General features: G+C 35.8%; 2 protein-coding genes across 2 annotated transcripts in view; one reads left to right on the top strand and one right to left on the bottom strand.

The window, feature by feature from the left end:
* Window positions 1–16,846, bottom strand: part of LOC134853956 (ras-related protein Rab-21-like) — a 103,406-nt gene extending 86,560 nt beyond the window's left edge. Inside the window, exon 1 of the mRNA XM_063869973.1 lies at window positions 16,842–16,846. The gene's annotated coding sequence lies outside the window, so the exon portion shown is untranslated. The remainder of the gene's footprint in view (window positions 1–16,841) is intronic.
* On the top strand, window positions 2,330–10,503 carry LOC134854220 (L-threonine 3-dehydrogenase, mitochondrial-like). The gene is made up of 5 exons (XM_063870388.1): window positions 2,330–2,536; window positions 3,700–3,934; window positions 6,630–6,933; window positions 9,586–9,712; window positions 10,000–10,503. The coding sequence occupies exons 1-5, from the start codon at window positions 2,385–2,387 to the stop codon at window positions 10,238–10,240; spliced, it is 1,059 nt and encodes a 352-aa protein (XP_063726458.1). The 5' UTR covers window positions 2,330–2,384; the 3' UTR covers window positions 10,241–10,503.
* Window positions 16,847–16,878: the final 32 nt, after the last annotated feature.

Below are 16,878 nucleotides of genomic sequence, written 5' to 3' on the forward strand. Positions count from 1 at the left end.
AAAATGAAATTACTGCCCACATAAAATTACTGCTAACATCTGCAACTGCTATATATGTAGAAAATGCGAGGTGGTATACACAATTCGAAAACTAAACCGACAGTTTAGGTCAACAACCATAAACTATAAAGCATAAAACAATTATAGTATGGCAAGCTAGCAGACAGAAAATAATACAAGGGCCACTTAGTCAAAACAAAAGTTCGAAATGTCGAGAAAAGCTAGATCTACCAAAAATTTCAAATCTTTCAATCAAACTTTGTGCATTAAAGTTCAATTTTGACAAAAAATTTAGATGATGAATAAAAGACAAATAAACGTAAATTTGCATCGAAACAACGTTTACGAAGCGGTAAAGAATTGCCAATGCTAATGAAGAGCAGAAAATTTGCATTATAAAAATTCTGTGCAAAAAAATTGACAGAGTAAGAACTTTCGAAAAGCTTTGAAAAAAGCAGCAAAGTTTCCGCAAACAATTTTGTGACTCAACTACTTCCTCTAATAGCATTCAGAAAGTTAGAAGATTGTTAAACCTATTAGAGAATTGGTGACACGAAATCTAAGCCGACAGAAAAATAGACGGACAACTATCCGAAAAAAAAAACAGAAAACTCCGTCGACTTACGCCCTTGGCATCTGAAAGCATATAGGTAACCTCTAGGCGGATTTTGGGGGGGGGGGGGGCGGTGGGCTTGGACGTCTTTGTCAGGGATTCGACCCCCTGCCGACCCAAAGTACCTGCTTCCCCCTTTGAACTATTTTCAGATATCCAATTTTGGCAGACGGACCCTAAAATTTTTGTAAAGAAGCCAATATATACTTATTTAAGTGGGGAGCGCGCGCCAAAAAAAACGCAATTTTTTGTTAAAAACTTTCCGAAAAGTGCCTAAAAACGCCTTTTCTGCCCATTTTTTTGCCCTGCGGCGCTGAAATTTTGGCCAAAACAGAGACTTTTTAGTGCTCTGGTTGGGAGAGCTCCAAAAACCAGTTCGATCGACCTAAAAAAAGGTTGACAAATTTCGAAATTTTTTTAAAAATCCGAGCCCCCTCGAGAAAATCCTAGATCCGCCCCTGCAGATACGTCAGATGATCGATTGGATTTGGATTTAATACAAAGCAAAATGAAACTTTTGTAAGAATTGTGTCTAAGGCTTTTTTCTTTTCACCCCACCTCACATAAGCATCTATAAATAAAGTAACGAGGCGTTTTACAAGGTTAAATATAAAGACTAACTATGTTTGTGATAGCCTAATTAGTTTGCATGCCTAATTTTTGTAACATTCGGACAATTCAAACAGAACAATTTACAGTGAAAAATTGCACGTGAGGAAAAAGGAAGAGCCGAATCAACCGCTCTCAAAACTCAACAAAAACCTTTACGCTTTTTTTGGAAAATTTTTGGCCGAAAACTTGCGTTCTTTCGGCGCGCTCTCCCCTTCAAAATCAGTATACAGTACCGTGCCGAGAAGGCGTTCCCAAATTTTTCGTAAGGGGCTCCCTTTGGTATAATATTACGACATCCATTTTGCGCTACGCAGCTTCAAAAATTTTCAAAAAGCTCTTTTGGCGCCAATGTGAACAATTTTGAAGGGGGTGCGCATGCCAAAAAACGCAATTTTTTTGGTCAAAAACGCCATTTTGACGTGTTTTTTTTCAAAGTTTTGCCTGCGGCGCAGATATTTTTGGAAAAAATGATTTCGATATAGTATTTTTGGAGATCTCGGAAAATAAAGTTGTTCGATCTAAACAAAATTTTTTTAAAAAACCGCCCCTAAAAACACGCCACTGTTAGTATATATTGGCGCTAAAATAATATCCACCCCCTTCCACCGTCCTTCCTAAATCCACTCCTGATGTTGACTAAAAGAGCAGCTTCTAACCTGGAGATCTTGTGAAAATAGCAGCTTTTGAGGTGTTTTTTTGCCAAAAAGCATGATTTAATTTTTCCAATCACGGCAAGATGTGACTTCAATCCAATTAAAAATATTTTACCAAAAACAGGGCAAGGTGTGACAAAACGTCAAAGGAAGTAACCGAAAACTAAAATAAACGAACCTATTGTGGTCAACATCCCCCCAACTAAATAAAAGACCCCCCACCCCCTCCTTAAATAATATTCCCTTTACCCCAACCCTCCCCCACTAGGCGGCCCAATCTGGACTTTGGTTAAATGTAGTGCTTTTTTGTCAATTTCTTCAGTTACATTAAGAAACTCTGTTTGATTGACAAAACAAATCAAGTTAAGTAACTTTGATGAGTCTTGTCATTGAGTTTTGAAAAATGGCAACGTGCACGTAGCGTTTGTGGCTTTTTAATTTGTAAACCGTCTGCTGTCATCTGCTTGTAAAAGCGGTCGTACGTCTCACGTTTATACTTCAGAGTCATGCGTAATATGGCATTGAAAAAATTACTTACTACTAAACATGCATTTCTTATCAAGCGAACTTTGCTTACCGATGGTTCACGCCCCCGCGTTTTAATAACCGGCGGTTTAGGCCAGCTCGGGTTGGACTTGACGGCCGAACTGCGCAAAAGGTATTTCATGTTTTCCCAATTTGTTCTAAGCTTCAATTTTTCAGCAAACCACTTTTTGGATCTTTTCCTTCGTTGAAAGCCCCGCAGACAACTACATCGTAGGCGGAAGTTAATAATATTAAAATCGTCTTTCTTACTGCACACGAATTTTCCTCGTGCATGTAATGGTGTAGAAGAATTTTTAAATAAAACTTAAGTAGGCATATGAAACAGGTTTTTGATATCCTAATCAGGGCAGATTTAGGATTTTCTCAAAGGAGGCGGATTTCGAAAAATTTTTTTAGTTCGGCTTTTTTTTAGTTCGGCCAAACTGATTTCCTAGCAACACCAGAACACTGTAAATAGACCCTATTTTGACCAAAAAAACTTCGAGAAAACAATTGAAAAGGCCATTCTGAAGCAGTTTTTGAAAAATTTTGACCAAAAAACGCTTTTTTTTGGCGAGCCCTTCCCTTCAAAATTAGTACATATTGGCGCCGAAGACGCCTTTAGAAAAGTTTTAGGGTTGGTCGGCTTAAAATAGATGTCATTGAATAATATCCCGCCCCTCCCCCCTTCCCCTAAATTCGCCCCTGATCCTAATCTTTCTGAATGATAATTTTTGTAATCGCAAGCGTGTTATTAGAGGATATTGAGAGCCAAAATTTTATATCATTATAACTCCTGTGAATCGCTGAAAAGCTATCAGCAGGCCTTAACAAAACTGTCTGAAAATAGTCCAGTTGTATCAACTCTCCACATTCCAGACTGCGTTATTTTGTTGAGAGAAGCTCTTGCTTGCGACCCAAGGCCGTTTTTGGCGTTTAAAACTTTTTACGTAGCACCCTTATAGCAGCCAAATTTGGCCAAGCTATGGTAGACTTGCAGCTAGAAGCTAAGTGAGAGCTCGTCCTCAGATGTTATCATTGCAATGCCGGGAGATCGAACACCCGGTCTGACGGTCTAAAAGTAAACGCCTGCCCACTAGGCTCAGTCAGTGCCTCTGAAGGTGAGGGGGAGGGGAGACAGTTTTACTTTTTAGTGAAAAATCAATTTGTGACGCTGAATAGTCGGAGTAACCGAAGTGCTTCTCGCGCATTTCTCGGCCTTTTTTGCAAGTAGTAGTTAGAATTTCTGCTGTAAAAAACGAACGAGAATGATGATTTCATCGCTACTTTTTTCAGGTATGGAAAAGAAAACGTCATTTTAACTGACGTTTCGAAACAAAGTCGTGTCGTAACCGATGACATGCAGCGAGAGATGTCAAAGCAAGGAACAGATGGACCCTTTGCATATCTGGATATTTCGGACTTGAACTCTCTTCACAAAATTGTGGTGGACAATGAAATAAACTGCGTTGTGCATTACGCAGCTTTACTCTCGGCTCTGGCGGAGACAAATGTAAATTTGGCAAGCCAGGTTAGTTGACAGTTTCTAACAGAGGCGAAGCGGAGCTTCCCGCCACTTACGGTACAACACAAGCGTACCATTGCAAGCTATCGAATGGAAAATGAGACAGAAACTTTTAGTATCATTAACCGAGCGGCCACTAAGCCAAAAATACTTGGACAGAAGGATCAATTGTACAATTCCCACTTTCCTCGAATCGATTTAGGGGAGGGGGGAGATGTAGAACTGCTAACTTTAAGTATAGCCTAGATTTTTTTTCAAAATTAACAATTTTACAAAATAAAATCGAATTAAAACATTAATTTGTGTAATTAACAGCATACAAATGCAATGTCGCATAAAAATGTAAAAACAATTTTATTTGCTGCGTGTTTGTATGAACTGCATAGTTCACACAGATTTTTTTTTCAAAATTAATGAGGAGGGCATTCTACGGTAGGTCAATTAGGGGGGGGGGGGAGATTTTACGGTTGATCGGGACAGACTCCCACTGAGACGCAAAATAACAAGATTTTGTTGGCATTATAAAACTCTGAGCGATTAAGTTTTAAAACTTTTTCCCTTTCCCGGGTTGAAAAAACTTGAAATTAAGTAAAAAGGAAACAAAAATTACGTACCACGTTATGCACACACAAAAAAAATTGCATTCAAAATATTTTTTTGAAATTGCATTAGTACAAAATTTAATTTGCGGTTGAAAAAAAAACAAAAAAAAATTTTATGTCGCTATCAGCAAAATGCTAGGCATACAATTTTTTTTATGTGGGAATTGTATGACAAGCATTTTTTGAAAAACAAAAAGTCTCGGTATTTGTTATCACCAGACTGTTTTATTAGAATCAAATAGCCGCAGAAATTAGTTTTTAATTATTTCAACCATTTTTCGAAATCGTACGAAAACTGTATGACTAGCATTGTTTCATACATTTAAATCATAAGCAGGGGCGGATCTTAAACTTTCTGGAGGGAGCCGATTTTCAAAAAATTTCAGAAAATGGTCGATCTTTTTTTGAGCTCTCCCAAATCACTTTAAGCACCATATTTTGACTAAATTTTCTGCGTCGCAGGCAACCACCAAAAAAAAGCGTTTTTAGGCACTTTTTGGAAAAACTTGAACATAAGAACAATGAAAAGCTAGAGCTGGAATTATTATCAAGCAATTCCGAAAATAAAAACAAAGACTTAGCCATTGTAAGCGGAATCGACAAAACAAATCTTAAAATATCGTTTAACTCAAACGGCGGATGTCACCATTTAGTTATTGTGAGATTTACCGGCAAGCTAATTTTTTGGAATCGATTTGAAGCACAATCATCGAATAAAAACAGTATTCGGCATAATAGTGGTTTCAAAGAACTCGATTTCAGATCATCAGTTTTTGAAACGAGATGGTTGGTTAAATTATCAGTATTTGAGATGAAATGGTTGGTTAAAATCATCATCAATTGAGATGAGATGGTTGGTTAAAATGTGAGCCAATAACGATTAACAAATTTTTTACAGCTGAATCACATCTTAATTCCAAAAATACAAAAATAGTAATGAAAAGGTTGCATTATCAAACTGTTCTGGTCTGTTCTGGAGTGCTCACATTTTGAAATTAGGCTAAATTGAAACGATATTGTTCAAAGTAAATTGAATTGTATTGAACTGATCAATTTATTAACTTTAGTTTGTTCAGTTGACAGAAATTGAGATCGATTAATCAGCTGACCTTAGTTTGTTCAGTTAGCAGGAGTTGAGATCGAAGTTTGGTGTAAGTAGGTACTTAATGAGATCGAAGTTGGGGGCAGGAATTGTGATCGAAATTGGCGGTAAGCAGGCAGGAATTGAGATCGCTGGTGACCACCGTGTGCAGAAAAGACTTAATATGAAAACGCTACTACATATGTAACTGGAATCCGCAAATAAAACGCAGATTCCGCTTACAATTTGCGGATTCCGCGTATAGTGTTTTAGTTATTTGTTTGTGGAATCCAAAATAGCAAAACAGATCAAAGAAAAGTAGCAGTTTTGCGGATTCCTCATCAAATCGGATTTTGGCCTGTTACGGAATCCGCTTATTACACGGTTTGGCCTAGTAATGGAACTTATAAACAATTTTTGTCATTCAAACGACGCAAAGTACGTACACCTAGCCAGTCAAACATAAGCTACAACCATCATCAATGGAAAAAATTTGAAAAACTCAACATAAGTAGAAAGAACAGAATTATTCAAATTAGGAAAACTTTATATTCTTTGTAAAATAAGCCGACAAAACATAAGTCTAAGCAAAAGCCTGACAGTTCAATTTTTCCCGAACATTTCCCAAAAAACAATGTCCGAACAAAAATTGAACTCAAGAACCTTTATCTCGACAAGTTTCAAGTTGCAAGTTGATAAGTTTCAATTAAATATCCAGTTCAATTTCTTCTAAATTTGAACCAAAAATTGTTTACGCGCGAAAAGTCTAGTTTCCGATTACAGGACTCTTGCTCTCGCAACTAATAACTTTTAAAGGGAGAAGATATATAGCTGAAGCTTTTGCCAATCACATAATTAAAATTATCTAGATATAAATAGCATTTTCAAAAACTTATCAAACTTATCACCTTTTTTTTCGAGAATTTCAAGGCAGAAAAATACTAGATGTAGAACAAAAAACTACCAAAATGTTTATGAATCTCGCAAACAATTGATGTTAATTCTCTGAATAATTCAGGTCAACATAATGGGAACCACAAACATTCTAGAACTTTCTAGAATTCATAAACTGAAAGTGTTCATTCCGAGCACAATTGGAGTGTTCGGCCCAGACACGCCTCGTGAAAGAACTCCGAACATTACAATTCAGCGACCGAGGACAATTTACGGCGTGAGCAAAGTATTCGGGGAGCTGTTGGGAGAGTATTACGTGTACAAGTACGGGGTGGATTTCAGATCTCTTCGGTTTCCTGGAATTGTGAGTGCGAATGCATATGAAGGTGCCGGCACCACAGACTACGCGGCCAAAAGCTTCCATAAATGTGAGATCAATTGAGTTCACTACAATTTTTTTTTCCATTTTATTTAAATCTAATTGCTGGCAAGCGAACTATACTAAATTGAGTTGCTTAAAAGTAATAACTTTGAGACGCCTGAAAAAAATATATTACATAAATAAATGCCTTAACTCAACATCAAACACCTTTACTGCGCCAGATGTCAATATGTCAAACACCTAAAATACGTCAAATACCCATTTAGCAAATGCCAGTAAAGTTAAACAGCAGTTGAAGCAATCAATGTCCCATATATTGCTACAAAGAGGCTGAGCTTAGCTTCGCACCGCTTGCGATACAAAAAGTTTAAGGTAAAATCATAATCATAATAAAATGTTCCTAATCCAATCTAATGGTGTTTTATTTGAACCAAAAAGCAAAATTATAGACTGACCAAAGACTTAAAGACTGAGAGGACGCTTTTAGACCTGAATTTCTGTTTGTGGGCACCTCAAGCAGAAAAAAAACTAAAACTGGCGTTAAGCGCTTAGTAAAGGTATGTATAGCTGTTCAAAAATTCTTTCTCACCGAGTTACAGAAGTCGAAAGAAAAACATTCTTAAAAAAGTAACAATGTTACTACAAACGTTCTTCGCCTTGGATTTTCAGACCCTAGAGAAATCTGGAACGAACCCCCCCCCCCCCCCCCCCCCTCATTATCAATGTGGTTTACATGTTGATTTGATTTTTGTTGCTGTTTTAACGAACTCTGGCCAACTTGGAAAAACTGTTAGAACTAGGTTAAACAATTGCCTATTTTTCAGATTAAGAGATCTCTGGTAACTTTGGTGTTTAATCAAGGTTAATTTTTGACTCGTGATTTGCTTAAACATCAGACTAATTACCTCCTAATCACGAGTTATTTTTGAATGTAGAAAACTTACTTCAAATTCCTTTTTCATAAATTTTATTAAATTTTTCAGAATTTCGTATGCGAACAACTTGGTTGATAGGAAAATAAAAATTTTCACTTGTAGTTCCATTAATGAGTCTCCGCTCTTTTAACGAAACTGTTATTCTGATTATTCTTGCAAATTTAGTTAGAAGTGGCCTGATTATAAAAATGTCTTTGTTGGTTTACGCAAGTATCCCGTATTGTAAAGCAGGTTGAAGGTAATTGTATAATAATGCAACAGTTGTGCTAATTTCGAGTACTCGCTTGTTTGATAGAGCATTCCGCAAATTTGAACTAACTTTTTCTATGTAGAGCGGAAATTCAATTTTGAGTCCAAATGTACTCCTAAGTATCTAAGATTTCTTCAGTTTTCTCGTTATTCAATGGAATTTTGTCTTTGATTTTTACGAAGTTTTTCATTTTTCCATATTTCATCGTTTTAGTTTTGTCACCATTCAGTTTGAGCTTATTTTGGCAGAGACATTTTTGGCCTCAACCATGAGTGATTGATGCACCTTTGTTAGAAGCATGCATTTTCCACTAGTTTTAATGACTGGAAATTCCGCATATAGAACTAAGTTATTTTTGGTACTATTATCCTCGAAAGACAAGTTATTTACATAGAGTATGAAAGGCAATGAACCTAGAACCGAGCCTTGTGGCACTCAATTTTTGACATCATTAGTTGAGATTTCTCAAAAGCGTTTAAAAAACAGAAAAACGCTCAGTAAATAGCAAGCGAAGAAGTTTTCAAACGACGCAAAAGTTGAAAAAACTAGAGACACGAAACAGAGGCGGATCTAAGATTCTCTCGATCGCCACACGAAAAATTTGAAAAAACAGGCCGAAAAGGCGTTTTTAGGCACTTTTTTGAAAACTTTACTTGTTTTTTTGGCTCGCGCTCCCCCCTTAAAATTAGTATATATTGGCGCGCAAGGCGCCTAAGAAAAATTTTAGGGTCTGTCAGCCAAAAATGGGTATCTCAAACTCAAAATATTTGAAAGGGGGGACCCTTTGGATTGGCAGGGTGTCTAATCCATGAGGGGGGGGGGGGGGGGGAGTCCGCCTCCCTAAATTCGCCCCTGACACGAAACAATGACGTTTTTAAAAAGGAATTTTAAAAATTTTCAAACAGTTCTTAAGAGACTTAATTGTGAGCAATTGAAAATTTGTTGCTAGTTTCGCTGATATCAAAAATAACGCCGGAAGTTTTTAGGAAACAAAATATTAGATAGATAAGCCGACGGACTTAAGGCCCCCACCCAATAAACTGAAAGGCAACCGAAAAAATCTTCTGGTATAAAAATGCATGTACCGCCCACATGATCCACGAATCCTTTGTATGCAGTGCATGCAAGGTGCTATAAGCAATTCGGAAACTGAACCGACATAGCTCAAGTGGACTACCATGAAGCCGAAAAATCATCCGCAAAAGATATTGAAATTCTATAATTATACACATTCAATGGTTAGAATTTTGGATATATCATTAAGCAGTAGTTGCAAGCATTAGTAATCTATTGTTAAATATGAATTTTCATACAATTGAGCAGGTCTGCAGAGTGCAAATTATTCAAGTGATTTTTCAAAATAAGTCAACCCGAAAAAGTCTATATTACAACTTGGTAACGCTTGCTAATCGCAGACGGAAAGTTTAATGATCATTAAATCGAGTTAAATAAAAGTGAAACTTTTCATATGGAAATGTTCCTTCCCTCTCTTAACTGTTTGGCTATCTTATAGGCATGAAAGATGGATCATTCTCCTGTGATTTGAAGCGAGAGACGTACCTACCGATGATGTACATTGGTGATTGCACCAAATCGGTCATCGACTTCATGCTAACTCCAGAGTCTCAGCTGAAACAGAGGTACGAAGACGGTGAATTTAGAAAGTTTTGAACAATAAAACTATCTTAGGTTGTTATTTGTTCAGAACGAGAAGTAATTAATACTTAACAAACTAAACTAGAAGTATCTTTAGGATTGGAGAGAGAAAAAAAATCTTGTATTGACGAAAATACTTCAAAGCACACAATTCGGGCAACCGGTTTTGAATCTTTTAATTTTCCCGCACAATAAGTTATAGCTAACAGCTAATTATTACTTAACAAACCAAACGAGAAGTCAATTTGTGAAGAGGACAAAAACGTTTCAGGACATACAACATAAATGCCATGTCATTCTGTCCGGAACAACTTGAAAAACAGATTCAGAGGCGGATTCCCAATGCCAAGTTCAAATACGAAGTGGACCCAATGCGACAGAAGATAGCCGAGTCGTGGCCGGTCAGTCTGGATGACAGTGACGCCAGACATGACTGGGGGTGGAATCCTGAATATGACCTTGAAAAAATGACGGATGTCATGATTGAAAAGATCAGCCAGCAGACTAAATAATAAATACAATGTGAAAAAATGAAGAAGTCAGAAGTGTTTAAAATACAAAAGTATGTAATGAAATGATTGTTTGTTTGATACTGAGTTTACTTTAGGTCGACTTGCAATATATAAGCTGGCCTATCTAACCTTCAAGTTGTTTCAAGCGAGCTATTACAGTGATGAAACTTATAATTATGATAATTGTGCTATCTTGAGTCCGTTCGCAAAATGATAAAACTTTTTCAAGCAATCTATTCACGTGATTGAAGTTTTAAAAACTACGTGTTTTTTTAAATGGTTGAATCAGAGGGCAAACCTTTGAAACAGTTTTGAGCAAACTATTTAAGTGATAAAGAGCGAAATGTATTTTCAATAGTTTGAATCGATTACGTCTCAAATGGCATAATTCTTAAATGGCGTAAAAAATGAAAAAATTCCCAAAAGGCATAAATTTCATGGAACAGTTGCATTGAAAAAATCGAGAACAAATTTTTCGTGAACAATGTGAGAAAGTTAGTCAAGTTGTCAACTCAAATGTTGATTGAAATGTTATCTTGAAAAAGCTTGAAATTTTATTTTAAATTAGCTCGCGGTTATTCATAAGCTTCTTGTGGTCAATTTTTTTGACAAATTTGTTGCGTGACTTTTGTTTGGAAGCAATTAATTGGAAGTTTTGTTCACATGCTTTCGTTCCTGACAAAATGTCAGAATAACAAATTGATGGAAAACGTTTAAAAAACAATGAAAACTTGAAATTTATGCCATTTGGGAATTATGCCATTTGGGAAGTTACCGTTTGAGTCAATTCGCAGTTTGAATCAACTCTATAGTTTGGATAATTTTTTATATTCACTTCACGCAGGCAATTCAAGTAATCAAAATTTAAAATACTTACAATTATTTTAATATCTCGATTTGGTTCGAAAAAACACACCACTTGGTCGCGCAAAAAAACGGCGATAAATTCAAATTGTTTCTTCACAGCTTGAATTAGCTCACCAAATGCTTCAGCTAAAAATTTTTCACGCTATGAAAGAACCGCAGTAGATTACATATATTTATTTCTGAAGATTAAAATATTTTCAATAAAAATCATCATGCGATGTCATTGTAAGTAAAAAACAGCTAAAAATGGCAAAGAGGAGCATCAAATTGCACAACATTTTTTCGCTGCAAGATTCGAACCACAGGGAGGAAAACAAAAGCAGAATAAATAAGCAATTTCCCATTCTTTTACATCTCGGTTACTTATCATCACTCGAACAAGCTAGAAAGCGCAAGACTTAGAGCTACGAGTATCGATAGAATAAGACGGCTGGAAGGTGACAAAAATGTCTCGCAGAAATGAATCAGGTGTCAGCTTTCAACTTCGAGTAGAAATACCACAAACGAAGTTTTCTCGTTGCTCAAAAATTTACACGCTAGGAAGTCCCTTCCGTCTACACTAATTATAAACAGTTTGGAAGATGTAACATTTTACGAAAAGGCTGAACTTTTCAACTTTAACTTTAACTCATTTTTTCTCAAAGATGCAACAGATACTCTTATCAGCGAAAAATATGCGCATGCTGAAGTTATTTTGAGTGAAAGGTTTTTAAAAATAGCGGATTTTCAAAATGGCCTCAGTCGCCTCACGAATAGCTCGACTGCAGAGTCTGATAGCCTGCCTTCCCTTGTTTTATGTAGTGGAGACTATGGTGTCTCCTTGTTTGTTTATTCCATATTTAATCACATCTTTCTGATTAAGATATGGCCAGATTGATGGAAGTGTGTGTACATCACGCATGTTCAAAAAAGGAATTCAAGGCATTGGCAGAGAACTATCGTCCCGTGTCTTTGCCAAAATTGTCCCTTACTCTTGAGAAATTTCTCCTTGATTACATTTATTCGGTTATCAAGGACAAAAACAACCCGCGTCAACATTGTTTTCGCAAGAACACTCAACAGCGACAAAACTACTTGTATTTTTGCTGGAAACTTCTCAAAGCTTTCGACGCGTTAGATCAATCGCTTCTTCTTTTGAAGTTCGTTTTTTTTGGTTTGATGAAGAAGAAAAATCGCTCGCGGAAAGTTGATGTTGATAGAACACTTTCCTCAAGGAGGGCTTCGGGACTTCTTTTACTTCTCGTGTTTGTTGAGGATATGCTTGTCGGGACTGATTGTCATAGCTGTTACTGTTTATGAAGTTTATTTTATGAAGTTTATTTTATTCAAAACATGTGTAATGCAGGAATTTTATACGGTTATCCTGCGAAGTTTCCGAGTCTCTGCTCAATATGAAAATTAGAATAGCTAAATCATCAGCGGATTAAATGGTCATATGGTCTCTTAGGCTATCAGAAGCTCTGCGAATTTTCAACTTCACTGCCAATTTCCTTTGAACTTACCAAAAATCTTCTCTCCTTTTTCACCAAAAATAAACAAGGCCTGAATTGCATTCATTTGGAGCTTTATTTTTGTTTTGACGACTCAACAAGGAAACTTCGAAGCACACATGTCTTACAACTAAAACAGCGATTTGCTCACAAAACTTTGATATTTAAGCCTAATTTTACAGAGTAGTTGACTTGTAAACGATTTCAATACTGTTTCAAGCATCAATATTATAGACTCGCTCAGTATCTTTAGCAGTCTGCTACAGCAAACTCCTCTTTCGCATTCCACGTTACACTATGATTTCCAGAGAACATTTGCCTGATCCTTGAGGTAGTAACGATGCTGCTTTTGCGTTGATTAAATCATGATAATTTTGTCACTTATTTGTTCACTTATAATTTATGTTCTAATATTGCCGTTTGTAACAACATTTTGTTTACGCAGTTTTAACTCATTTTGGGTAATTGAAGATGTTTAACACTAAGCAGCACAAATACTGAAAATGAGCGAAATTGCTGGGATCTGATTTGTGCGAGTTAGGTTGAAAAAAACAATTTGCCATAAAACATCCGCTTTGGCTTTGAAAAATTTAACACGTTACTGATTTGTCAAAATATGACAAAATGGAAAGCAAATATAGCTACTCTAAAAACCGAGATTGCCTTTCATGGAAGCTAGAGACTAGAAACCGAAAAAATGCTGAAACAAAACAAAAGTAGCCTGTGATGACTTGTAGCGGTAAGGATCGGAGAAATTGTATTTAATTAAAATTTTACAGCTATCGTTGTTGCTTGTAGCTGGACTAATCAATTAGTAGTTTTAGTATATTTGATCAGCCTGATTAAAATCATGATAATTACAGTATTACATAAAAATCGAAACAGCAAAATTTCCAATGAAAACAATCCATAATGAAACAATAATCGTTACTTCTTGGTATTGTTTGTTTGACAGTAAAAGTCAATGACATATCCTAATTTGATAAGATCCTGACAACTTTGTGAAAATTTTCCCAGCAACTCGCTTTTTAACAGCTTGAAAAACCAAAGAGTTGATCCAAAATAATTTTGGAAGAAAACCATGAATGCTTCCGTTTTAAGGTAATCCTCTGGCTTTCTGATGTTCGAATAACTGCTACGTTTTCCGTCCATTTCTTTTTCTTCAATCTCTTGTCTTCTTTACGGCTATCTTTTCTTTTTTAAACTAAATTTAAATTAATTGGCCCAATGTTGGTCGTTCGTGATGACTGTCAGCAGACGTCAGCCCATGCAAAATTCTTCGAAATAATCTGGAATAACTAACTAAAATATCCCTACTTTTGTCTACTTAAGCATGAATTTGTATCGCCGTCACAGCGATTACTTCTATTACCATGTGATGACTTGTAGCGGCAAGGACTTGAAAAAGTTTAAAACAAGGTTTTATGCATTTTATTATTATTATTATTACAGCTATTGTTGCTGCTGGTAGCTAGATTAAACTATTAATGGTTTAGTATAGTTGATCAGCATGATTAAAACACAGCGGCGAAGCTGCGCTTTGCAAACACTTACGAGAACACGACCAAAAAGCATCTCTATAAAGTGATATAAGAAAAAGTAGAAATAAGCTTCAAATTTGCAAAAACTTGAGGCTTAGCAAAAATTCCAATTAGTTAAAACCTGAGACCTAGCAAAGTTAAGTCTCACGCACTAACCATTCAGCCACGGAAAGCTAAAAATCCCCTAAAACTAGCCACCAATAAGGCAGCTACATATGCAAATAACTTGCCAATTCGATGCAGCAAAAGTAGCACCAAATACAAAAGATATAATTTTGCATGTAATAAGTTGCAAATCATAAAGCCACATTATGCAGTTCAAAAATTGCGATATAAATTGATTAAGAAAATTTCTGAAATTCAGATCTTATTATTGTTATGTTGTTTGAAACAAATAGCTTTCTTCGGTTCACTTGATGAATTAAAAATGCATCAACTGTGTAAACTTATAACTATTCGAATGTAAAGCACATGTTATCAATAAGCTGCAAAAGTCCAACAAGTTGCCAAACATTTTGTATTGCCAAATCGATGCAGCAAATATTGTTGCTTCAAGTCGCAACAAAGTTCGCATCAATAATTTCGACATAGGTTAAAAAAAAGAAAGTTTGTACTATAACACATTGCCATGATACCTCAAAACTTTGGACAGTTAGCGAATGACGTAATGCGTCCTTGCCCCTATCAACAGTTGACTAAAAAAAATTCCTAGCCTTCATCAACAATTGATGAATCGAGTGATATCTCCTAGCTTTGATCAATATTTGAAGAATGACGTGACGGCTACCATTCTTGATCAAGCAACAGTTGACGAATTAAGCAATGCTTTCTAGCATTGATTGATAATTGACTAATAATTCCATTGATGCGCCATGTCGTCCTCTATGACATCATGTTCCGAAGAAGAACGAGTGCCAGTTGCCAGCAGAATCCTTTGCAAGTGAATGCTGATGGTATGAATGAAAACGAGCCGGACTATTGTTCAATGTTTGAAAAAGCGAGCAACAGGGGAGGGGGGCTCATAGGGTTCGCTTGCAATGTTGAGAGCTTTTTATTGCTCCCACGAGGCAAGAACACCATTAGTAAGTGTAATAATGCTGTGTACAGTATAACATAAGAATCCAGAACCATAACAGAAAATTTCCGTTAGGAACAATCCATACTTAACTTTAATAGTTACTTCTTGGTCTTGTTTGATAGTAAAGTTCAATGAGCTAACCTTAACTTAAATCAGATCTATTTTATTATCTATTAGAATCTGTTGATCTATCATTTGACTTGAAAAAATGCGAAACTCGATTTGAAAAACTTCAGAACAGAAATTGTTTGTTTTCCATTTTTTAAATGATACGTTTTGTCAGAGTTTTAGATTCTAATTGCACGGCGTAAGGCTATGTCATAATCTTTGATAGTAAAGTTCAATGAGATAACCTGATTTGCTAAGGTTATGACATAGCCTTTCGCCGTACAATTAGAACCTAAAACTCTGACAAAACTTATCATTTAAAAAATGGAAAACAAACAATTTTTGTTCTGAAGTTTTTCAAATCGAGCTTCGCATTTTTTCAAGTCAAATGATAGATCCACAGATTTTATAACATTTGGAAAACAATCAATTTAAATAGATCTGTTTTAAGTTAAGACAGAATGGTGTACATAAAAGAACAAAACTCGAAATGTCAGAGCACCATATATGTTCAAACCCGTTTTTCTTGTTGAAAAAAATCACCCTATTTTCTTCTCACTCCGAAAAACAACTAGAGAAAAGAATGGATGAACTCAAATACTGGTCATACGAATATAAATTAATGATTTGCAAGCATAGATGAGTGAACTTTTAAATGATTTATGTGGCTATTTCTTCCATTGTATTAGAATTTAATTTCACTTAGTTGATTCCATTCTGCTTTATTAACAGATGAACAACAACATTCCCTCATCTTAAGAGTCACTATGCAACGATACTCAACAGAAAACATATGTACAAATATTCAATTCAGTTTGAAAAGATTTCAAATAATAAAAAGAATCGAGGCCTGCGACATTTTCCCCTATTTCGAAAATCGCGACAAAATTGAGCCTTTACCAGGTGAAAGGAAAATAAAACGAAAGTTTTCTATTATAAAAAAAACGGTTCAAATCTGAACTATATTTGACATAAAAGATGCCTGAGAATAATAATCAACAGCTACTATAAAAATATAAGCTAAAAAACGCCTTGTCAAGCGAAGCGGCAGGGGGGATTTAGCATGCAGGGATATTAAAACAGAGCTGCAAAAAGTCAGGGTCTGCTAAATTTAGTCAAGACCAGAGGAAACGGGAAAACACGTTCGGATTTCACTAACCACATTTGGCGGCAAATTTGTCTAACTTATACTCCAGCAAAAATACTACGTTCTGTAAATTACATGTAGTTTTTTTGTTGTCCAATTTCAGACACTGAAAAAAAACAAGATCCGCCCGGAACTCGAACCCCTGACATAATGATTCAAATGCAATTATATTACCTCCTGACCAAGTGCGATGCATTAACCTCTGACTTTCGATTTCATCTGAACCAAACTAAACTGATTCAAATGATTTTGTTAAAATAATTGTTGACCCGAAAAAAAGTCTATATTCCAAATTGATAACGTAAAAACCCGCATCCCTCGAAGCTCCCAAATCAAAAGTCACAAAATATCTGGTGGGCCCAACAAAATGTTAATAAGTTTGGCACTGGTTTTTTAAAACAATATGT

This window comes from Symsagittifera roscoffensis, chromosome 9 (genome assembly GCF_963678635.1).
Source record: "Symsagittifera roscoffensis chromosome 9, txSymRosc1.1, whole genome shotgun sequence".
In the NCBI taxonomy this organism is placed as follows: Eukaryota; Metazoa; Xenacoelomorpha; order Acoela; family Convolutidae; genus Symsagittifera; species Symsagittifera roscoffensis.

What these genes read in the sequence shown, in the direction of transcription:
- LOC134854220 (XM_063870388.1), top strand. Translation starts at nt 2,385, where the DNA reads ATGCGTAATATGGCATTGAAAAAATTACTTACTACTAAACATGCATTT. An exon ending in ACGGCCGAACTGCGCAAAAG is followed by an intron (nt 2,537 to 3,699) that starts GTATTTCATGTT and finishes TACTTTTTTCAG; the next exon opens with GTATGGAAAAGAAAACGTCA. An exon ending in ATGTAAATTTGGCAAGCCAG is followed by an intron (nt 3,935 to 6,629) that starts GTTAGTTGACAG and finishes TGAATAATTCAG; the next exon opens with GTCAACATAATGGGAACCAC.